At 48.2% G+C, this 24,046-nt stretch overlaps 1 protein-coding gene across 1 annotated transcript; it reads right to left on the bottom strand.

Annotated features, from left to right (window-relative positions):
- Window positions 1–9,590: 9,590 nt before the first annotated feature.
- LPAR4 (lysophosphatidic acid receptor 4) lies at window positions 9,591–21,484 on the bottom strand. Its single transcript, XM_026095993.2, has 2 exons — window positions 20,974–21,484; window positions 9,591–11,284 (listed from the first exon to the last, which is right to left on the bottom strand). The coding sequence occupies exon 2, from the start codon at window positions 11,129–11,131 to the stop codon at window positions 10,085–10,087; it is 1,047 nt and encodes a 348-aa protein (XP_025951778.1). The 5' UTR covers window positions 11,132–11,284; window positions 20,974–21,484; the 3' UTR covers window positions 9,591–10,084.
- Window positions 21,485–24,046: the final 2,562 nt, after the last annotated feature.

Genomic DNA, 24,046 nt, shown 5'->3' on the forward strand with positions numbered 1-24,046 from the left:
GTCAGACAAATCCACATGTGATTTAAAAATCCCTAAATAGCCAAAACATCCAGTCCTGCAGTACTTGCATTAATCAAAGTCTAGCTCAAGGCCATGGCTGTCTGTCATATGCAAGGGCTCTTCAAGAGCTCAAACAAATGTACTCGTTGCTTGGCAGCAGTTATCCTTGCTCTCTTTCCAGTTTGGCCTTGTAACTGTTCTACACGCTCAGCCTGTCCTGCTGTGTTTAACAGGGATGAAGCAGTAACTGTCCCTCCTCAACGGTAACCGTACTGAGAGCTGTGAAGGATGCTTGTAACAGCATCGCTTATTCTTCTTCCAGTGGCATGTTGCTCTATCAGTAGAAGGTACTTTGGTGCTATGAGAGTTGGACAGCAAACCCAAGCAGGTTAAGCTAAGTAAAAATACAGCATGAACCAGGCTCCTGAGTTGAGGAAGGCGGCTGTTTGCTGGGGGATGTCTGTAGCCTGTTATGCAGTGCAAATGATGCATGCAACAGGTTCATTTCTGTTTTGAACTGTGAAACAGTGTTTGAACCACAGTTGATGGTTATGACCTGAATTCCAAATGTGTGTGCTGACCTCTAAGGATGGGGCCAGATCCAGTGAGGTGCTGGTCTTATCAGCTCGGGAGTTCAAATGTTTAGCTGTTTTTTAAGGCCTCACATGGAATTTAAAACCCCTCTCCGTTACACGGCCTACCCTTTAACGGGGGAATGCCGTTCTGTGATGCACTGACCTGAGCGGCAAAGTTGGCTTGAAAAGTTGCCACTGTCCTACCTGCACAGACACCCTCCCCTCAGCCGTGCCAACACAACTGCTGATGGAACAGAGCTTTTAACAGGAATTGGATTAAATAACCCCCCCCCCCGCCACACACACAAAAAAAACCCACCACTTGTGAATCCAGCCATCAGGGGGTATCAATTAACCAACACAGGCTTTTTTTTTGTGGGGGGAGTTACTCCAGAATACCTGTCTGGGAGCTCGAGTGACTACTGCCTGTGTGAAGTGTCTCACATGTTCCTCCTCCTCATCCTCACCTCCATCTGTGGCCCCTAGCTGCAAAGCTAGTTTTTGGTGAAGAGATAATATCTGGGAACAAGCACAGGTATCTGAAATGCTGAAGGGTAACGTATTTATTGCTGTGCTGTGGATACAACATGCTTATGGCTTAATGCAAAAAAGGGTTTTATAAATATTTGTCCTTCTCTTGGGTTGGGATGGGTTCTATTGCTCGGGTATGTCCTTGCCTTCCCACACACGAGTGGGAGGGAGGTTGCAGAGTCTTTGTTTGTTTTCTCTCCATTTAAATGAAAAAATATGCTCATAAGCAGTGTTGAGGAAAAAAATGCAATTCAAATTTGCAGCAAAAAACCTTTAGGTTAGTGCAGAAACTTTAATGGAAACCCCTGCCCCCTTACTCTGTGGCTTCCTAGCTGTACACAGTGCAAGTGCAGTTACACTGCACAACCAAGGACCAAAAATAGTAATCACTGGAGAAGATGTTTTCTACAGGGAGAACATTTAGCAGGATGTGACTGTGGGACTTGAGACTAAAATTCATCCTTCGGTAAATCTGAATATCTTATTTCTGCACAAATCTGAAAATGAATCCAAGTCTACTCAAATCTGTCAGCCATCCACACTCATTCGCTTATTTTATTTTCTGGGTGGGTTGCAAAGTCAGGTAGTTATGTATATGGCTTCTTACTGGTTTTAAGAAGTTGTTCTGCGTATTTGATATTGCTTATGTGCAGAAAAGCTGCTTTTCCCTCTGACAGTCTATTGTTTTCCACTTTCTTGTTGAGCTGGTAGAGGGACTGCTGAACAGCCACTGCGGAGGATTTGAAATCCTAGGGATGTGCGTGTGTCAAACTGCAAATGTCAAGGTGAGCTGCAGATGTAGAAAGCAAAACCTCTCTTGTGGTAGATTTACGTGCTCGTAGCTGCAGGGTGGCAAATTAGTGAATGCCAAATGCCGCTTTTGTTATTGCATCGGCAGAGGAGAGCAACATGAAACAATATCCTGGAAGGAAAAACTGTGTGCTTGCTTGAGTGCAAAAACTCTGACTTCCAGCCGAATTTTGTGAGGGAGTTCTGTGATATATGGTAGATAATGAGCTCTTCTGAGCTGCAGAAAGCCACGATAAATTAACCCCATGGAAACGTCAGTTCCTATCTCTGTGATGATACGTTCAGGATCAGGAAAGGGTTAAGAAGTTGTTTGGCAAATGAGATTCTGCCAATTGACCAGCCTGAAGATAAGGAAGGAGACTGGTACGAAAAGGCTGGGATGGCCCTTGTGAAAGGTGCTGCCCCCGCTGAGCTTGTGAAGGGCGAGGATGTGTGCTGATGCTGGTGATTACCATGCTTTGTTGACCAGGAGAAAGGGGGTTTTGTTCAAAATTGAGCTTCAGGTGCTTTCTTGTGAAGTTTTTTTTCAAGCAGGTGAAAATGTGCATCTCTTTGAAAGGGGAGAGCCTGGTTTAACTCATGCATTGCCTGGTTTGCTATGGCTCTACAGCTGTGTGAGTGGATCTCAGTTCTGTTGTAATTTTAAGCCTGATATTGGGGCACCGATGATGATACTTATGCCAAAAAGTATTCTCATGCTAAAATGTCTTTACCCCATTACCTGGAGCAGCATGGTCAGCGCCTGACTTTGCTAAACTGTGCCCTACACTTGCGCAAGATTTTATTCTGTTTTTTTATGACTTTTTCCTTTATTCCTGGATATAAGTGTTTTACTGCACATGTTCTTTTGAAGGCAGTAATGTACAGTGACAGGGCAGACTATAATTTGTAATGCAATAATGACAGCATGCCACTGTTATGACAGGATAACAGGTCTTTTCCCTTTTTATGCAAGTGATCTTTGTAGAAGTGTCTTCCAACCCAAGATCTAACAGCGGTGCAGTAGCAAGCGGCCTCAGAGTGATGTCTCACTGTGCTGAGTTGTTGCCGAGTTGTGGGACACCAGAATTGGAAGCACTTTCCCCGGTTGCCCTATTGCAGCTGATTTAGTTTAGCAAATGCAATCATATCTCCCCTGTCTGTCAGCTCCTAAATCAGTGTCGTTCAAAGTGTGACGTGCGGTTCTCGGGCTCCTTGTGCGAGATTGTTGGAGGTCTCAACGCCGACTTTTGCAGAGTTCGTTTTGCTGCCAGCTCATTTATGGAGATAAGACAGCCTGATGCCAGTTTTGGAAACAGCACAGCCCTTCCAGTGGGCAGGAGAGACTGAGATTAATTTTTTGCCATTAGTATGAGAACACAAACTTTGTGCCACTGTTGGGCTTGAGATTCAAGTGTAACAGCCAAACCGCCAAATCTAGAGAAACGCTCTCCTTTTCCCTTAGAGGATATCTGTCCTCTCACTTTCTCTTTGGGTTGAGTGCACTGTGACACCAGCCTGCTCCCTGGCAAACTCCTCCAGCGAGGCAGCAGAAATGGGAAGCAGTCGGGGCGAAGGAGGGCCCGCGGACGTGCACGCTGGACGGAAAGCAGCTGGGGAGGCACGAGCGGTGCCGGGAGGGTGCTTTGGCAGCCCGGCCTCCGACTTTATTATCCTGTGTCAGAGAGAGAGGATGTCTTCAGGGAAGTAAATTCATTAAAATAAGTTCTCTGGCAACTGCTCTGGCCTCCTCATCTGTCTGTGCTCTTTGGATGCTGACTTTCAGAAGTGATGGAGTGACTGACTTCAAAGGGAGCATTGCGTGATTCCAGAGACGCTTGAGGCTAACGATGTGTTGCCACAGAAGAAGCTGGGGGGGATTTATATAAAACAACAAAAAGGGAATGACCAGTTTCCCATACTTATGGTTTCCAGGAAATTCTCTGTGTGATGGATGTAGCCAGAGTTTCTCAAGAGGTCTACAGAAAACCTTCAATTTAAATATTATTCCAGTTAATATGTCTATTTATAGAAGTCAGAATAAATGAGCACACTCACACATACTGTTTTTCTGGAAAAAACTTTCCTTTTTCATTATGCGCACGCACACACACGTGCACACATATAAAAAAGCAGACAGTGCAAAACATGCGTGTTGATAACTTCTATGCAATGTTTACACTGGTCAAAATCCCACAGGCAGAGAAAAGTTAGCACAGGATTTTCTTAGGTACTTGACAGACAAGTATTTTGGGAAAACAAATGCACCACGTAACTGCCTGACCCTAACGAGAAACCACCTGACTCTCCTTTTTTGTCCCAGTGTTTTAGGTGTGTTTGTGGGTCCTGTTGCTTTTACATGGAAGAGGTGAAATTTAAGACTTTAGAGAGAACTGCCAGTGCAGTTAAATATTATTTTTAAGTGAAGTGACACTTTCCAGAGAAAACCAGAAATAGTGCTATGCTTTCCTTTTTCTTCACCATGAAATACGCCTGTTTTACAGAGGCTAAAATCACTGCATTAAATGACAGGCTTGAAAGTCCATTTGTCTGTTTTCTGTCCTCCCTTTCCCCTACCCCGGCAGGTTCTGAAAATCCAGCAGCCTTTTTTCCTGCAGGGAGACCACTGGCAGGCAAAAAGCTCTGCGCAGACCCAAGTCAGCTTGGCATCCTCCATGCCTGGCATCCTCCATGCTGGGGCAAATCATTGGCATTCACATCCACAGCAAAAAGCACAGTAAGGAACAAGGCAAACCTTTACTAATATGCATATGGAGAGAACAAACATGAAAGGGAAAAGATTTCAAAAGCTGGAATCAGCGTCTAGAGAAAAGGAGGCCTTGCCAGTGAAGGCTGTTAGATTTTCAGCTAGTAGCAACAGTCCCTGTATGTCTTTGATCGCTGTTTTGGGAAGTAAAGAAGGGCTTTTTGAATAGTTCTTTCTCACTTTGTAGGCCCTGGTTGAGTGCAACATTTTAAGTCTCTCATTAACTTAATTTTCAAAATAAAATGCCTTTGCAGCACACCACCTCATGGGTGTTGAGAGTTGTGGTCCTTGGGCGTCTATCAGAGACTCGGCCCCCAGCTTGCACCCAGAAAGGACTCTCAAGCGTAAGCCTGAGGTCAGCGCTCAGAAGTTAAAACTCCAGCTTCTTGCATTTGGGGAGGAAAAGCAGGGCTTGGACTTCTAATCTTAGGAAGAATAATTGTGCCTCTTTAATGCTGACAAATGTCATCTATCTACTGAAAAGGGGACCATTTGGTTATGAGTTCTTGGAGCAAATCATGCCCTGAGAACCGCTTGCAGCCCATCCTTGGGATGCAGCAAAGCTTTGGGGTTTTCCTGTGCTCAGGGCTACGTTTGCTCTGCAGGTGCAGTGATACCCAGCCTGGCTTTTGGTGTGCCGACACCAGCCTCAGGAGCGCGGGATGGGCTCTCCTGACCTACACGTTTGTGCACCCAGCTTCGGAGAGGAGCTGCGGGAGTGCAGAAGTGCAGCTGTCCTGCTCCCGGCCCGCGCAGCTCTGTGTGTCTTGTTTGGGCTTATCAGCCTGGGGCAAAGATAAGTGGAGGTGTTACTGGGGAGTCCCTTAGGGACACAGGCCTTCAAGAAGGTCGTTAGAGGTGCTATATAATCTTATCGTATAAATACGATAGGTCCCATTTTTCTCTACAACTGTTTGCTAGAGGGGAGACTTCTCTGAATTATATAGCGGATTTTGTCTGGATAAAGAGAGGAGAGGGAAGGGTCTTGCCTGCAAAACCACAGGGAGGACTCTCAAAAAATGTCATGAAGCTGTTTTTAGAGGGACCGAGAGGTTGAATCCACCCAGCAGATCTCCGAGATGGGCAAGGTTGGCAGGAACAGAGCGTGCCTTTCTGACCAGGAGCTCATCCTCCTTATGCAAGGAGCCAGTACGCAGCTTTCTACGTGTGACCTTCTGCTGCCTCCTCGCCCTTGCAGACCACTTCAGATTTGAGCCTGGGTAATTCCCACTAATTCTGCAAAGACAGGGAAGACTTATGCTGTCACCTGAGCACTTGGCACCTTTCTTCTGGTGTGGATCCTGTTCTTTAACTAACAAAAACCCGCTATAAGAGGAGGGCTTTCCTGGTGACCGTAACACAAGGCTCTGCTTCCTCATGTAACGACAGCTACCATGAAAACTTGCAGACTGGCATTATGTAGAGATGTGCATGTGTGAAGGTGAGCTTGAGCAGAGAGGTTTGCGTGTTGTTTCTCAGAGCTTGGGCTTTCCAGAATGGGAAAGCTTTGCGAAGTGAGGTGGTGAGCTTACAGCTGAGTGAGTCACTCAAGGAGCAGTGGGGAATGGGAGAAGGGAGCTGGCTGGGAGCAGATGAAGTCTTGGATTAACGTTGTTGTATGTTCAGCATCCGAGAGGACTGCTGCATCCTGTCTCTCAGCTTCAGCTAGATAAATGCATTGATGACTTCTTAATTTGATTTTTTGCGTTTAATCTGGTTTGTACTGTTTGCTGACAATAGCCCTTTGTTAGAGGAGAAGAAAAACTCGGCTGCACGTTAGCCAGAAAAACTGTGAATCCAGTTTTCATTTACCACCATCGTTCCTTCCAGCTTGTCTTGACCAACATCTGAAAAATTACTTCTCCTCTCTCTGAATGCATAATTGGTTATTTATATACAAACCATACAGCATTTACTTGGTATACCTGACCTAGAAAAAAGATTAGTCAAGAACTATCCTACCAGATGTGAATGTCAGTCAACATATGATCTCCATATAATTTATAAGGTATTAAATTACAAAATAATGAATCTTTTCAGTTAGCATTTTGGCACATGATGATAGTATTACATTTTATGTGAGACTATCAACCACAGCTCTTGCCCCATAAAACTGCAAACAGAAATTTGTAAGCATTGGCACTGGTTTCACTCAGAAAAAGACAACCATTATGCTCGTGTTACAGTTGAGCTATGTATGCACAGCCTGGATGTTGTCCAGTCACACACAGTTCTTTCCCCCTCTCTTTTAACGTTTCCTTAAGGAGGCTAGACAGTGGTTTCTAGGTTGGATTTTTTTTTTCTTTCTTCACATTTAACCAGAGGAAGGTCTGCAGAGCATGGAGCAGAAGGTCTTCCAGGATTCTTGCAAACGAGATGTTGCTTTGTTGCCAGGTCTGCTCTCGCTCGCACCGGAGCAGCTAAGCTGCCGCCGTTAATGAGAACAGCCTTGTCCCAGGAAACTCCCAAGCCCTGCGTCTAACTCGCGAATCTCATCTTTCTGCTTCTTGCTTGCAAGTGGAAAGCAGCAGCTTTAACCAGGAGATTCACAAGCTGGCAGGTAAAACGTCACCCACTGAGATACAGCTGGCATGTAAACAAGTTTCTATTTTCTCATTGTAAAACTGAAATAAGAAGGATTTTTGCCTTGGAGAACTGCATTTACTCATGTACCATATATTTTTCTTGCCCGCAAGAAGAGGGCTTGAAATGCATCTCCAACACCATAATCTCAGCTCTTTAAAGTATCCTTTCCACTGCTGTTCTGTCTGCCACCCCTAAAAATAGAGCTCTTGTGCCTCATTAGATACAGCTGTGAACCAGCAGACAGTGGTAGGGCAGGGGAGCTGGGGTGGCCCCTTCTGCCCCGCGACGCGGGATGTGTCGGAGTCGTTGATGGCTGCACGGACCCCTCTCCTTCGCTCGACAGTGCTGCGGTGTGAAGGACAACTTGCTGCACATGGAAACCCTGCTTGTATCAGAGCTTGTAAAATCCCACTTGCCTCACTCTGGATTTTGATCCGAAGTTATGGAAACAGCTTCTTTGAAAAAATATACATTTTATGGCAAGTGTTGAAACGGGCCCGTCAGCCAAAGGAAATGGGGATTTTGAAAAGCCTCCTAAGCGGTTCAGCTTGGGCCTGTACTGGAAGGGCAGAAGGGGCATGGTGCTTTGCCTGGGGTTGAATGGCTGTGCTGAGTTGCAGGGACGCGTGCGGAGCTGCACGGGAACCTTCATCTCGTGGAGGAGGCAGATGAGAACCAAGCTAGCTGCAATCAGCTGTGGGGGGGGGGGGGCTTTATGCTTCTTGGGATTTCGGCATAAGCAGACAGGGAAACGCATTCAGCAAATACCGATACTCCTTAAAGCACGGCTTGCTGTTTCTACTCAAGGTAAATTTTTTCTGGCCACTGACAAAATCACGGTGTTCCAGTCCTGCCACATCTATCTCATTCTGCCAATTAGCTTGAATGACCTGTGCCTGCTTTCCCATTTCTTTTCTGCCTAAAAGTGGATCAGTTGTTGTCTGAGGGTTCAATATGCAGCAAAAATCTCCCAGGCCAGTCTCACATGCAAGCTGAATCCAGGCGTAACTCAAAGCTGAGATATAATGGTTTGGCTGCTTTAACACTCCCTGCTTATAACGAATTTATTATATACTTGTTCTCTGCAATACATGCTAAAAGCCAGGGGCACTATATAACCAACAGTCATTTTAGAACTAAAATGGAATGACCTCGAGGGCTTGTCTTAGGCTTGTTAAGCAAATTACTTTTTCATTCAAAGTGAAAGTAGTGCTACATAAACATTCCTTTTAAAACAAAACTTTTTTGCAGCTGAGTCTTTTCACACTTTTAAAACCTCTGATCGTGTTGAGAAATAATTGCATTTGATGTGTGACTCTCAGTATTTCATGAGATTTGATCTGAGAGAATTAAGATAAGTGGTTCAGTGGAAGGCATCTGTTCCATTAATTTTTTATCTGTCTTTTATTGGCAATATAGCCCTAGAAGCAGCTTTATGCTGTCCAGCAGAAAATGTACACCATTCATCTAGCAAGTAGTAACTTCATTCTTTTCCATGTTAACTTGGTTATCTCATTTACATGTCTTACACTGAGGAATGAATCAGCCAGTTAAGGTCAGTATAGCTTCTGTCCCTACGAAGGCTGCAGGAATGAACCATTCAGTAAAATGCAACAGCATACAGATAGTTAACTTTACATATATATTTATATAATCTATATCTATAAAAGGAAGTGCAGGATGTAATAAATTAATTGCAAAACAAGAAAACACATTGCTATCACTCCCTAGGAAAACAGTGCAGCTAACTTGTTTTACTTATTTCTCTTTTGGAATTATTTTGTGACCTCCAGTTTAATTAGTTGACCATGTAGCAAAAAAATAGCAAACAATCACTTATGAGATCTTCTGCTAATTGGCAGAAGATTAATTCTGCTAATAGGACACCAGTTGTCTATATCCAAACAAGTTCTTTAGCAAGATCAGCACTCCGTGGTTCTTCAGTCCTTCCGTTGTGTACAATTTCCATGTAAGAGATTTGGCCTAGAAAGAACTCCGGGGTTTCAGACCCTTTCTTTCAGCTGACTTTATAGTCCAGCCCTTACCAGAAATAGTCACGCATAATCTCCTGGGATATAAAAACCCAGGTGCAACACAGCTGTAATGCACTCTTTACTTCTCCCTGGAGATGGCATTTATAACAAAAAGCAGCTTAATCGTACAAGAATGAAACTTATTTCTAAATTGCTTCATTAATTATTCTTTCTTATTAATTTGCTTTTATATCAGCAAGCAACTGCTTTGCTGCCTTTTCAAAACAGAATTATTTACACTCCAAACCTCTCCAAAAAATAAATTTAAAATGCCTGTATCTAGTAAAACCAGGATGTATACTCTTGCAGTGAAATAAGAAAAAGCCAAGGCTTTTATTACACCTTTTTTTAAGCAAACATACATATTGTGTGAAGTTATTGAGTTAACATATGAAGATTCATCTCCAGAAGACATGAAATATTGGCAGATATCTCTAAGAAAATTAAATTTTATATTTCCCAGCTGGTCCCATGTCAAATGCTGGGGGGAAGAAATGCCAAATGTTGGCATCTTGTGATTAAAGAATCTGATCCATTCCCTCCTTAGCTGGTGTGTGTGTTGTCACCCATCCATAATCTCCGAAGAGATCCATCTGGATCATTATATCTCATGTTCTCAAGTGGAGATGCCTGTTGCAGCTGATGGAGCAATCCCAGTGTGAGCGTTTGCCCACCTGTGTAGTTATCCCCCATTAACTTTTCTTCAGTAGCACCAGGTGTGAACCTATGTTCTGAAACAACTGTTTTGCACGTCGTGTTAATGAAGAAATGAATGGGAGATAACTGCATGTGTAAACATGTCACTAGAAATGTGATTCAGATGTTGGATCTCCCCCATTCGTAATAGCCTGGTCACTTATTTCATCCTGTGGTGCTGGTAGTGCAGTCTTTGTGAGAGGTGTTTCAGTCTTGAAAAGAGAATCCATTTTTATCTGGGTTTTTATGTTGAAAGACTTCTGGAAGGATTCTGATGTGAAGTAATAGATGAACGGGTCAAAGCAGCAGTTCATTGTAGCGATGCACAAGGTGATTGGGTACATTGTCCTGGCAAATCGCTCCAAGGAGCAGTTTGCTATTGCTTGGGACCGCACGAGCGCGTACAAGAAGAGTATGGAATTGTAAGGCACAAAGCACACAACAAAAATGGCCACGTGCACAATGATCATTTTCAGTACTTTCTCTTTGTTTGTCCCAATCTGAGACAAGGTGGCAGGTTTCCGAAGAGTCCTGAGTACTAAAGAGGAGCATGTAAGGTTGAGTAGCAAAGGAATTATGAATCCTACCACTTCAATAAATATAGTGATCTTAGACAAGTAGGTTTTCCAGATACGTTTGGAAAAACCTTCAAAACAGGTTGTGCTGGTGTTAGAGACGTTGGTTGTAGAGAACAGTGAAGCTGAAATCCCGCCACTGAGGACCAGTATCCAAACACCAGCACATACTATGGCTGAATTTCTCCTCGTCCTGATGGTACGAGATCGGAATGGATAGACGATAGCAAGGAAACGGTCGACGCTGATGCAGGTGAGGAACAGCATGCTGCCGTAGATGTTAGTGAGAAATGCTGTACCGGAAATCTTGCAGAGGCTGTCTCCAAAAGGCCAATGCCTGTTGAAATTATAAAAAATTTTAAAAGGCAAGGTGAACACAAACAGCAAGTCTGAAACAGCCAGGTTTGTCATGAAAATGGCTGTTTCGCTTCGCATTTTCATCCGGCAGCAGAAAACGAAGAGGGAGGCACAGTTAGTAATCAAACCGAGGATGAAGACCACGCTGTACACAGCTCCGTACAAGTTGTACTTAAAGGAATCATCTGTCAAGCAGGTATGATTGTTGCTGTGGTTTCCCATGCCAGGTTTGTGATGGGCTTCCGAAGAGCCTCAAAGTCTATTTCAGTGACATCCATAAAATAAGGTAGTGATCTCTCTTCCTCCTGAAGAAGCACATCCCAGGAAGGTCGCTTGACGCCTTGCTACCATGAGTTTGTCACGAGTCCTTTCGTCCTAAAGGAGAGACAAACAGAAGCTATCAGTCCTGCAACCTACTATCCTTTAAAGTGTCTGTGCAAAAGAGCAGGTATTCTTTCCTTTCCGAAGGAATGGACGCGAAGACAAGACCAGTAATTAGTTTACAATGTAGTCCTCTTAAATTCTGCTCTTATTGGAATTTTTCAAAGTTGACCACAGCAGTTACTGAACTGCCTTTCCTTTCCCCTCCCGCTTTGCTCTCTAGTCTCCTGTTGGAAGGGAGAGTGAGAGCTAACTCCAGCTTTCTGCATTGGAAAGGTTTGTCTTAATTTTTAGATGGAGGTGGCCCAGTGCATTTGGAAAGAAATTAGATCATGAACCCATGATGTTGCCCAGGTATGGAAGCAAATGACAATCTAAAGTATTCACCTAAACATGTACTGAGAGCAGAAAGGAGTTGAAATTTTTAGTGTTTGCCTTTATCTGTGCAAAAATAAAACTTCTATGATTTTACAACCCTTTTTTTAATTAAAAAGCATTAAGAAAAACCCTTTATTTTGGCAAAGTGCTGCTTTGCCTTTTTTCTGTTTGAAAATAAGAACATTCTAAACAAGTTTTTGAGAGTGAAAAACTGAAATGTTGTATTTCAGAAATGTTTACCGTAAATGCTTTCCAAAAACTAAATGCTTGACGCTTTTGGAAAAGTTGGGGAAGGGATTCCTTCTAAATTTCTGCAAAAATGGTAATATTTTGCAAAGCATTTTACATTTCCCCCCCAAAAAAAGAATTTTCTAAAGGGGACTCCTGTAAGGTTTTGACAGCTTTACTTTCCCTTCTCTTTGTCCAGGTTCAGAAACAGAAGTTTGAGAAATCTCATAAATCGCGCGCTCGTAAGCCTTTGTCCCAATTCAGCAAGCTTTACAGAAGCGTGTAGTTGAAGTAAGCGTGCTGTTTACCAGAAATAAGTGCTTTTAGTACTCTCTTGATGTTCTCGTATTGCTATTCTAAGTATGTATTTTTAAGGTCTGTAAAAAAGTGGCCAGAAAGTCTCATTAATCGGAGAGAGAATAGTTTGCAATGTGGGACGTGGGCATGGCGGCTGGTAACGTCTTGGAAATGCGGAGCAAAGCTGGATAACTACCGGAGGGACCTTTGCACCATAAAACATAGCAAACCAAATAGGAAACAAAGTTTGTGTCCTCTGGTAATCTGTAATATAACACGTCTTAGTTACTAAAGCGATGGAGCAGTCTGGGGAGATGAGGCCATTGTGAAGAAGTGGATCTGTTCCAGAGAGGGGTCCTCTGACAACGGGGTTTCAACAGCAAACGCGTAACTGAAAAAGTTTGTGTTAAAGGTTGAAATGGCAACATATAAACAAACAAATGGGTGAAGAAAGCACGGAATCGAGACAATCTGGGATGCAAAACCTCTGATGAAATTTAAATGTTTTCCATATGTTTTCCTACTGGAAACGCTTACGCTGAGGGTTGTTCTTGCGTGCCGCCGGTGAGTCAGCCGGTGAAATGTCCAGTGCTGAGAGAGGCGTCGTGGTGGCGGCTTTGCCGAAGGACAGGTGAGTCCTGCCCTCGCCCGGCAGCGCGTGGACAACACGGACCCGCTGCACCGGGGCTGAGGCCAACGGCAGGCAGCGGCCGCCCTTCGCCCCTCCGGACGCGCTGGGTGCAGAGCGAACCAGCAGGAAGGGAGGATCCCCACATCTCGCTTGCAGGAAGATGACTTTCAGATGACTTGGATCTTTTGGCGTCCAAAAGGATGACTTGGAACTGTGCTTGTGTGCGTCCTGCCGGGGGGATTCGTGCCCCCGCCTCTCTGCAGGCCCTGGCGCGGCAGGACCGGGGCAGGGCGGCGTTGCCTTGCGCCGGTCCCTTGTTCTGGCTGCCGTCGGCCGTGCGCGCCCCGAACTAGCAGAAATCGCTGTAATTTCCTCAGGAGGCTTTGCTGCGTGCCCTTCAACCAATTTAGCAAACTCTGTCTTCGTTTTAATTGTGTTTCCAGTAACACGCTTGCGATGAGCTCCTGCATTAGCAAATGTCCAAATCGGAGGCAGCCGGGCTCTTACCTGATGGCTGTTGGTTGTGGGGCATGGACAGCTGAGATGAAACCCAAACATGTTCGGGTTTTTTCTAGAGCATGTGTAAACGGCCGCTTTGTTAAGCAAAGAGGGCAGGAAGGGAGCTGACCGTGAGGGCACTTGCCGGGCAGGGAGTAAACTGCTCCTTAGACCCCTTTGGGCTCCTGCGCACATCATCTCAGTGCTTTTCCTACTAAATTCATGGCAGAATGAACTTCATTGTGAAATGGTAGAAAGTAGCTTGGAGACAACATCGAACATTTAAACTGTTTGGTAATAAAAGCTCAAAGGTGCATTTTCCTTGTGTGTGAAGCAATCGAAATGGCTGGAGTCTCATCTACAACCCGAAATGCCATCGGGTGCCAAGGCGCACGTTGGCTCCAACGGGAATAGTGTTGCCTCTCGGCTTAACGCTCAGCTGGACAGGTCAAGTTCGTGGCTTGCTACCCTCTTGCAGCATGTAGAGGCTGCACATCATCTGCACCAGAAGCCGTTTTTGCATTTGTACTGAACTCAATAAGCAGATTTTTTCCTCCGCGTGAAACCGCGCGGGCCGGCCTGGCCCCGTCTCGCGCTGGGGAGCTCCGAGAGGCTTGGGTGTCCCTCCGGAGCTTGCCCAGCCACGTGCCCGGGAGGGATGCAGAAACCCCCCTTTCCAACCTGCGCACGCGGTGCAGGGTTTGGGCTGCCCCACAAAACCCGGCCCGGTGCAGCCCGTTTTCACGCGCTGCCCTGCGCGGGAGACGCGGTGCTTCATCCTTTCATTCCGTCCCTCCTGCTCTGCATCGTGCAACCGTGAGTTTTTCTAGTGTAGAGGTCCATGGGAATCGCCTGCCAGCAACTGTCCAGCTAAGTTATGGTCTGCAAAACACCGGCCTGTGGTGTTTACCTATCTAACGCTGAGGGGTTTAAACAAGCTGACGAGTTGCTTTGAAACCGAGCCACACGCTTCAGACTCTGAAGCCCGAGTCTACGGGTTCAGTTCTCCGAGCGTGAGACTCGTTTCCCTTCCCTTCCCTTGCAGGGAGAATCGGAGCAGCAGGATGATCTCCACGTCCATCACGTTCACCGCTGCTTGTGCTTCGCTGGCGGAAGAACCTCTAGCAGCGCGTTTTAAAACACGGAGCTAAGCAAACATAAACAAAATCACTTTACACTGTGCTTTTTCAGGCAGACCAAAACTTTAAGTCCCGTATCTAAAACGGGGGGGAGAAGGGGGAAGGACCCTGCCCAGCTGCCAGAAGTGGCACCGCGGCAGAACGCGGACCCGGCTTTGGGTGGTGACACGGAGGAGATGCTCTGCCTTGTACCGGGTGCTGCAAGCAGCCGGCAGCAGCTGGGACTCGCTCGTGTGGCCCCCGAGGGCTTCGGCAGAGCCGCTCGCGGCTGTAGCTTAATTCAGGCCAATCGTTCGTTTGCATCAAAAATAATTACTGCAGGTACAAAGCAGGTTTTAAGTTCAGCTACTGCAGCTCTGCTACGTGGCACTCTTTCTGTTTCCATAGGTTTATCTTATTCTCCACAAGTCCGTTAAACTGAGGTCAAAAAGATTACAGTGTGAATTTTGGGGCTGATACTGCATCTCAATGTTTACTTTTTCTCCTCCTTGTTTTTAAGAGGAGACGTGAGATGAATGTATCCTTATTAGCGTGACCGCGCGGGGCATCCTGTGCGTGTGTTTACTGAAATAACCAAAGCTGCAGAGCCGTTTCACGGGACGTTTGTGACCGACCGAATGAAGACCTTTCAAATCTGAAAGACTTTTTTTTCTGGGTTATTGCTATCTGTACCTGCATTATCTCTAAATCCGGTGACAAACAGGCTTTATAGAGGACGGTAGCTGCGCAGAAGCCAAAAAATTGACAGACCAAAAGGCAGGTTTTACTAGCTTTTGGGGTTTTCTCTGGGTTTTGTCCAGAAACGTCTGTAGGTTATGGTAACTCTTGTTGTGTTTTGATACAGTCTCAAACCTTGACCTCGCAAATAAACAAGTATTTTCCTTGGGCACAGCATGTGCTTTATGCCTTCTCTTGACAAGAATTGCATTCATCGGGAGGTTTTTACTTTACTGGTGTTCACGCAGTTGCGCGGGGGCCGTACAGCACGCTGCCGGGTACCAGACCCACCTGCGAGCCCCGTGCTGTGGCTCTGCAGCCACATCAGCTATCATTTTCTCAGTTTCTTTTTTTACTTCCCTCCTTTGTTCTACCTTGATTATGTCAGAGGTCCAAATAGGGTTTTTCTGAAGGTTTTTGTTCAGATCATAATTCCACATAAGGCTCTAGCACTTGGGTTCTTCTCGCAGTGAGAAGTACTGTATTAAGGTAAGCCTATACTGCAAGTGTCGACCTTATGGATGGACTAGTGGATGGCAGGATAGTGAGTGTGTCCCAAAGCGATGCCGACTCCGTTTTCCCGGTACCCGGTGGCGAGGGCTTGCAAGCCGCTGTACCTGGATGGAGCAGGAGCTGCTGGTCCCACTTCTGCTGCCTGCTGCTGCAGGGAAACAGCACTAACAGCACTCGCAGCTTGTTTTTGATGGATACAAAGTTCTGCTTCGGCTTTTAATCTGGCCACCTTGCAAAGCTGCTTTGAGCTCTGCATCCCCCACTGTACTCCTTCGGTTTTACAGTAAGCTTTTCCTACGTTTCTTCCCAGTGCGGTACGAGCGGGAGAAGCCGATGGGATTATACACCGGGAAACAAAGCGCTATTGACCATAAAAAGTGACGGAAAGCACAAATGCTTTAATCTCTTTCATTTCCTAATCCGGAGTGATGTATTCGAGAACAGTAGGAAAGGAGCAGACAGGAGCGTGGCTTTGAAGTCCAGCAAAGGTTGCTGCAGCTTCAAAGGACCGTTCTTCCCCGGGGCTCACCCGAACGAACGCTCAGCCACGCAGGGGCGAGAGGCAGCGTCTTCAGGCGATAAAAGACGGGCAGAAAGGCCCTTATTCATGGCTTTGACGCTTATTGTGCCAGGATCCTCAATGCCAATGCTACGTTGATTCCCCGATCCTTACAGCGCGTCTAGTGACATCTCCCACGCCTGATAGGAAGGTGAAATTGTGAGTTACTCTTGATCATCTCAGTCGATCAGATTTCGCCATCTGATTTTCAAATTCTGTCAAATCCTCTTAGGCAGAAGAAAAACAAACCCCCTAGCACCAGGCTCCGTGGGGGCTTCCCAGCCTCCCCGACCCGCCAAGGGCAGCAGCGATTTTCCCTTGCCGGGAGGGAAGAGGGTGACCGAACTGAAGCAGGACCCCAAGGTAATTCGGCTTGGAGATGGAAACCTGAGCCGATCAGACCCACTCCTAACACCCCCCCCCTTTTCTCTTTAATTGCTCAGCACTGCCGTTGTCTCCTAACTGTCCTCTGAGACCTCCAAAGCATTTCCTGCTCGTGGTGACTTCTCTGCGCTGTATCTGTTTTGTGTTGAGCTAATTAAAATGTTTCCTTCTGAAGAGGAGAGTGAACTGCCTTACCCCACGTTCAGCCACTGATCCTCAGGGCATGACTCGCTTTTTGTTTTCACTAGGAATGTCTCTCGCCATCTACATCACCGCTTAACCCTTGCCGGGCTTCGGCAGCCCGTCCGCTGCAGCCCTCCGAGGGGCGAATCTACGGGCAGGGACGACGGAGTTCACCCCGAGCTCCCCAGCTCAGCCTGCATCCTTTGCTTCTACCAGAAGGACTTTTTTTCACTTGCAAAGGAGCTGCAACAGGATTTTGGAATATTGTATGAACACTGCTTTTTTGCAACCTCAGGCCCTTTGCTACGGGGACATCTCTTTATGACAGCATTACCAGGATCTCTACTGGATCTTGCAAGAGAAGATTTAGATGCAATGAAAAAAATTGAAGAATTGATGAAAAACAGAGTTACGCTGTTCGACCCAACGCTCGAAGGTTGTTTTCACTCTGGAGTAGGAACCGATGGTGCAGGTAGCGCTGTCTTTGATGCAGTCCTGTTTATCGACAAAGAGCATTAAAAAAAAAAAAGGGGGGGAGAGTCCCGTTGCCCTGCATACTCTCAGGGATCCAACAGCAGGAGCCAGTTTATTTGCTGAGGGCTGCAAACCCCTTTCCAGCCAGCTCTCTGCCCCCAAAGCATCCTCTCTGCGTCTGGTGGTTCTGGGTGCCCGTGCAGTCCTTGCCCCTCGCTCTGCCCGGGTGCCCGGCCCCACGCTGGGCCCTGCCTCTGGGCTGCCTCCTTGTTCCAGGCCCTTTGCTGAAGCAGCAGAGCTGAACTTTCACCTCTGTTTATCCAAAATTACAGGCTTTTTTCCTTCTCTCTGCATGCATCAGCTTCAGCAAGCTTCCCGCCAGCCTGCAGCAGCACAAGCGCCCGTTTCGGCTTTTGGCAGGTAAAGCTCGGCGGCAGGGACCCGCGGCTGGGTTTCCTCCGCGTGCGGGGCGTGTTCCCCCGCAGGGACGTTGCCGGTGGCCGCGATGAGCACTGTGCTCAGGTGCTCGGGACCTCGGAGGATCGGTGCCCTGCACCGCTTCGCCGCAGGGAGCTGGTCACGCAGGGCTTTCCGCTCCGGTTGCTTCATTCGCAGGAGACGGCGAGGTTGGAGCACTCTTCCCCCAAGAGCCTGGGCAGGGCTGGGGCAGATAGGCTGAGCTCAGCTCCTCGGGTGAGCCCGGCCTTGCGGGAGCAGCAGGCTCTGGGTGCCTCCCGCATTGCTGGGCACCGCCGGGATGAAGCCGCTCATCCCCTGTTCTCGGGGCACGTTTGGCTGATCTGGAGGCATGAGCGCGGTTTCCATGCTCCCCCCTCGCCACCCTTCTTGGGCAAAGCATTCACGTCTCGAGGACTATTTAGCGGTGTACGGTGAGAGCGCGTGCGAGGAGCGAGGACGTGCAGCTGCGGTGCTCCTCAGCAAGAACTGCAGAGAGCAGAGTTGTACTAATGCGTTAAGCATAGCACGACTTCACGATGCAAAACTACGAAATCAGAGACAGCGAGGGATGTTTCTGCAGCTAAGTTTCACAGAAACCATTTCTAATAATGACAGGAGTGAAAGGGAACCGGGTTTTGGCATGCTATGAGGCATGCTGCTGTTTCTGGGGAACGCGGTGATTCCCGTTTCCCATGCGAGAGCGAGCGCGTGTTGTGGTGGAAGACAGTGTGTTATCCACAGGTTCATAAATTAAAATGGGAAAAATATTAGATGAAAAGAAGAGCTTCAGTTGTGGCTGTCTATGGGCACAGTAGGCATTTAAAATATTATAAAAGCATATTATGTACAGAGAAAGCAATGCATTATGTTGCTTGCATGCATCTTTGTCCCTGGGCTCGGGGGCCGATGAATGCCCTTCAATGTGACTTGCGCAAACTTGCCAAGATCAGGAGGCTTTGCGTTTTCTGCAAAGCAAAACCCCCCCATTGCAGATAACTCAGAAAACTTTCCTTGCCACCGGGGTCAGCTAAGGTGAACCGGGCTCTGAAACCATGGCTCCTTACCCCCCTTCTTGGGACTGAATTCAGAGGATGATGCATTTGAGGAAACCTTGTGGAGCCGCTGTCTGTTCCTGCGACTAAATAACTTCTCTTTCCAAGGAGAGAATCTGCCTTTTGTGAAAGGCACTGGGCTCCCCTGCCCTGGGACTAAGCCAGCGCCTTGTTTACGGAGGAGATGCGACACGCGGAGGAGCGGAGCCCGTCTCCGTGCACGCGCTCGACCCGCAGGGACCTGCGGAGCGCTGGATATGTGCTTTCCAAACACTTCTACGGGAAAGAGGATGGAAAAGTGCCACGAGGGGGGATATCCTCACCGCTGACCCGTGGACCCCGCACCTCCCGTCCTCCAGGGTTTACTGTGCTGTTCACACAGGGAGCAATAATCAAAGATACGGTCGTCTCCTCTCCAAAAAGGAGTAAGGAGCGTTATTAAAAACTACAAGCTTTTCTTGCACACTGCGCTGCAGTGGACTTGCTGCATGAAGTCATATTTCTTTCAAACAGCTGCATCTTTACATGGCTCTGAGTGAGTTGTGCCTCTTGCGTTTTACTTCTGGCAATTGTTTTTCTGTCCGTGTATAGCTGCATTCAAGTTTTCGTGTGGCATTTTGCAGATGAGTTTAGGAGGAGTTTATTTTAGCTATGAATGAAAGCCAAGGTGCTAGTTTAAAGTTTTCAGTATAAAACTACAACTTTTTTCCTGTTTTTTAATGTAGTTTGTAGGAAGCAGATCTCTTGATCGCAGTACGTGAAACTAGGAATATATTATTGTGAGCTGAAAGTCTTGGCTCTCGCCACATTCATCTGCTTTCATCTCTTAAGCTTGTGTTAAAGACTGTCTTTATGATACTGCCTGCAAGTACAAAAAAATCCCTCGGCAAGGGATATTTTCCACCAAGCTGAAACAAACAATAACGGCGGAAAAGTCTTGAGCTTGTCCCCTCGGTGACGTGAGCGGCATTACGGCGCGAGCTCTGCTGATTTCCCTGCGCCAGCACGGACGAGCAGCTCCTACGGGAACCGCTTTCCGAGAGCTTGCACATCACGGCTTTCACTTTAAAAAGAAATTTCCCCCCGCCATCCCAATCGTGTCGTTGCTCCGGGGGGAGGAACGAGACCTGCCTGGGTGGAAGCGCGTTGCAGATCCCTGCTGCCGCGCGGCTCCGGCCGGGCGCCCGGGCTTGTGCCACGGCTTTGTGCGAGCTGGATTTCAGAAAACGTTAAAATCTTGGGTTTTTTTTTTTTTTTTTTCCTTGGTGCCAACATTAGATCTGGACGGTTTTATGCTGAGTTAGGAAGCGAGGAAACCAGCTCCCCGAGGCCGAGCGGAGCGGAAGGCCGGGGCCGGGCCGGGGCCCTGTGCAGCCCCTCCGTGCTCCCCGTGGGGCTGCCCCACACCGGGGGGGCCGCGCTTGTCCCCGAAGGACGCCGCGGCCGGGGCCATCTCCAGCCCTTTGCAGGGGGAGAAGCTGCCGAGGGAAGGCTGCAGCCATCACGGCTCGGGGAAGGGGCGTTGAGCCCGGCCCGCTGCGCAGGGGGGCTGGCGGGGGGCTCCGCGCCGGCCTCCTCCCCTCGCAGAGCATCGCCGGGCCCAGGCGGCCCCCCCGGGCAGCGAGCGGCTCGAGCGCAGCCGGCGATGGAGGAAGCCTCTTTCCGGAGCACTTAGCTGGCAGCCGCGGCCGCGCGAGCGTGCGTGTGTGCGTGCAGCTCCAGCCTGGCCGCCGTCCCCAGCGGGGAAAGCTGTTGTAAAGCCCCGGTTTTCCTTTGCACAGCTGTGATTGTTTTTCCTCCCGATGAAAAAACTAAGAGCAAAGAGGCGAGGGGAGATCTGGGGAACGGGAAGGCATTTGAAAGCACCTAGGAGCTGCAAAGCAAAGCAAAGCAAAGCAGGGCAGGAAAATAAGATCTTTCTCAACTGAGATTTAATTTAAAGTGGTTCTTTTGCAAACGCTCTCCGCAGAGTGAGCCAGCGCGGGCTGGGGGCTCGTCCCCCAGCCGCTCGCTGCAAAAGCCTGGGCTCCCGCTGGGAAACCTGTAGGATCTCATGTTTATGGGCATAATTGCAAACCCTGCCTGCCCCGGGAAGGAGCCCCGCTTTGCCTGCTGCCTCTCTGCCGTCTGCCTTCCCGCAAGCCGCCGCGAGCTCCGCTTTCCTCCCTTACCTTCGATACCGGCCCATCAGCGGGGGAAGAGGATCTCCCGGCCGCGGGGAAGGGCAACGCGGGGAGCGGTGGATTCACCTCGGCTCGCTGGCGGAGCCGAGCGCTCGCTGCCCTCTCCTTTCTTCCCCGGCCGTCTCCAGCTCCATGGGGTTGCAAGCCGGAGCCGCCGTTAAAGCCCAGCCTCCCGGCTAGCGCGCCTCGCCCGCGTTGTGTCCGCTGCTCCTTTTCCTCCGCTCTTTTTGGCAGCTCCCGCAGGCAGCCGAGGCCAGTAAACAACTCATTGTGCGGCTGCAGCTAACGCGGTTCCTGGGGCTGCTGGGTGATACAGCCCCGCTCTGTCTCGCTCCTGCCTCGCGCCCAGCTGCCGCGGGCTTTTATCCAGGCGACTCAAATAACTTCCTGAACATCTCACGTAACAGCCCGGCTCCGGGCCGCGAGACCTCGTCCTCCGCGGCTCCGGGTTCAGGCTGCAAAACGCGAGGGTGGATCCGAGCTGGAAACGGTGAAGGTGCTTTTTTTTTTTTTTTTTTTTCCCCCTACTTAGCATTCATTGAAAGAGGAGAGGAAAATCTGGCTGCACTGGAAAGGGATAGCCAAAAACTTTGAGCGTGGCACTCGTGGACCAACGTGGGTGTCGCGTTTGGGGCTGGGGAGGGCTGGAGACCAGCCCCTGGGGATTTTCCCGCTGGCTGCACGGAGAGCCCGGTTGCTCCGGTGCGATGCAGCCGCTTTTCCCCCCGGGACCCGTTCTTGTGCGGCGGGCGAGTGCTCTGCCAGGGCCTGCGCGAGCAGCGCGTCTGCGCTTGAAATCACTGCGTTTAAATGGTTTGCGGGTCGTGCCGCAGTGATGGTACAGAGCAGGGTGAGCGCGCCGAGGCCCTTTGCGGATTAGCATCTCGCGTCTGAGCCTTCAGAGCTACCGGCCACTCGGCAAACCCATGAGAAACCCGGCTGGCAGTATTTCTGCTCAAGCTGGAATAGTGGCAAATTACTCCTTGACGTATAAATAGAGAGTATGTCCTAAAACAGAACAAAACTTCTGTGCGTTGGTCAGAAAGTGGCAATTTTGCCAACTTTGATGCTACTGGAATTTACCCACACGTACTCGTGCGCTCTGTTTGCTTTCTCTCTGGAGCTATTGGTTTAATTAAACCCTCCTAACAGGTATTTTTGGCTGTGGCGAGTTTCAGGGGCTCTCGGGAGCTTCTCCTTACGGCGTTACCTGCAGCCTAGCAGGAGGCTGGGGTGGTATCTCTGCCCCTGCGGAGCACCTCCGTCTGAACCGTCCTGGTGATGCTGCTCTCCACCGAGTTCAAAAACTTCTCTAGAGAACGGGTTATTCACTCACCTCCATTTATGGGCTTTTCTTTAAAAAGGAGCATCCTTTTGCGCTAGCCCTAGCGCAAGCCTAGAGGCTGGGCAAGCAGAATCCCTGAGGTTGACCCATGGTGCTATTCTCTATCTTCTAGAGATCATAAAACCCCAAACTATTCACCACTGGGGCAAAAGAAGTCTTTGCTATTAGCGTGAAAGTAAAAGCCCGCAGAGCAACGTATCCCGGCTCCCCTCCCAAGGACATTTCGCATCGCAGCACATATGTGCTTTTACCCTCTTCTCCATGCCTGTTTAAATAGGCCAAATGTTGTGCTATCAACGTGCTCTGTATATTTTTTTTAAATAAATAAAGTATAAACATTTCCAGCAAAGTACCCTTAACATAGGTTTATTTACCAAACAAGAAAAAAGGATGTGGCTGCCTCTCCTCTTGGTTACAGTTACAGGCAAGTGTTTTCTTTAAAATGGAAAAACAATGAACAGGCTCCGGGGCTCTTCATCTCGCCTCGCTGCAGCGGCTCGTGGGCCGTCGCCGCCCCGACCCCGTGGTGCTCCTCCGGGGCTCGGGACGGGTGGGATTCGGCGCGCTCTCCTGCTAAAACATTGGCAGTACATCAGTAACCTCCAGTGAGTTTGGAAAACAAGGCACACCGGACGGTTATCTCGGTGGAAAGCGTGGCTGCTGGGAAGGCATGACGTGTCTAAGCAAAAAATGTTACCGCCTGCTTACGCTGCTCAGATTTTCTGCTTGCACCTTCTTGCAGCTCGGCTGGTGCGTCACTTCTGCAGCGCTGGTGCCATCCGCGGTGCCAGCGGTCTCGTATCAAAGAACCAAACCACGGCTCTTGGACAGGCACGTGAGATTTGCATTGCTTTCAGCCAGGCGGGAATATCTGAATTTAAGGAAAAACTGTGCCCACCGGAGTAGTTATTGTGTTCCCAGGTGATTAACACTTAATTCTTACGTTGTCAAACATACTCGGTATTTGCGGTCAGTTGATGCCTTATCGTGTCAAGATTCCTGCTTTAGGGCCTTTGTGAGCACTCCAAAAGGAGCCAACAGCACAAATTAAATCCAAATCGCATATAAAGGCCAATAGACTCTATGTGATATAGACATTAGCTTTTTCCCTTCCTCCTCTGTTTATTGGCAAGGTTTATTTCCCATCTTTGCTCTTCTACAGAAGCAGGCTTAATTTGCCATTTGGTAGTTAAATATCCCATGGCTTTGTTCCTGGTGTGGTGGCACGTATCAGATGTTCTGAGACTTTGTGGAGCTCTGCCCTGCAGAAAAGAGTCTGCAAACAAGCTAAAATTAAGCTGCAGAAGTCAAATCACCTTATGGTCAAAATGAAGCATCCAGGAATGGCTTGCTGGTGTTACAGTGGTATAGTTACCCTGCTTACAGGAACAGGTAAGCCCACCTTGCCAAAATAATTCCCTATGAGCTTACAAATGTCGTTGTATTTAAAATTTTGGCTCTCTGCAATGTAGCCTTATGATATCTGCATTATTTGCACACTGTGTCAGGCAGGCAGCTTCTTAAGGTCTCACACTTTTAAAACACCAGTTTTAGGACTACAGCTCCCACCCTGCAGCAGCTTCTTTGGAATAAGGTTAACGTTTGGTGACCCCAAACGAAACATTTGGCTGATTAAACCAGAAGGTTCAGTTCTGGTTGCCCAGAATATTTCTTTTAGATGTTCCCCAGGAAAGCTAAGGGAAAAAAGTCAGTAAT

This window comes from Dromaius novaehollandiae, chromosome 11 (assembly GCF_036370855.1).
Source record: "Dromaius novaehollandiae isolate bDroNov1 chromosome 11, bDroNov1.hap1, whole genome shotgun sequence".
Lineage (NCBI taxonomy): Eukaryota > Metazoa > Chordata > Aves > Casuariiformes > Dromaiidae > Dromaius > Dromaius novaehollandiae.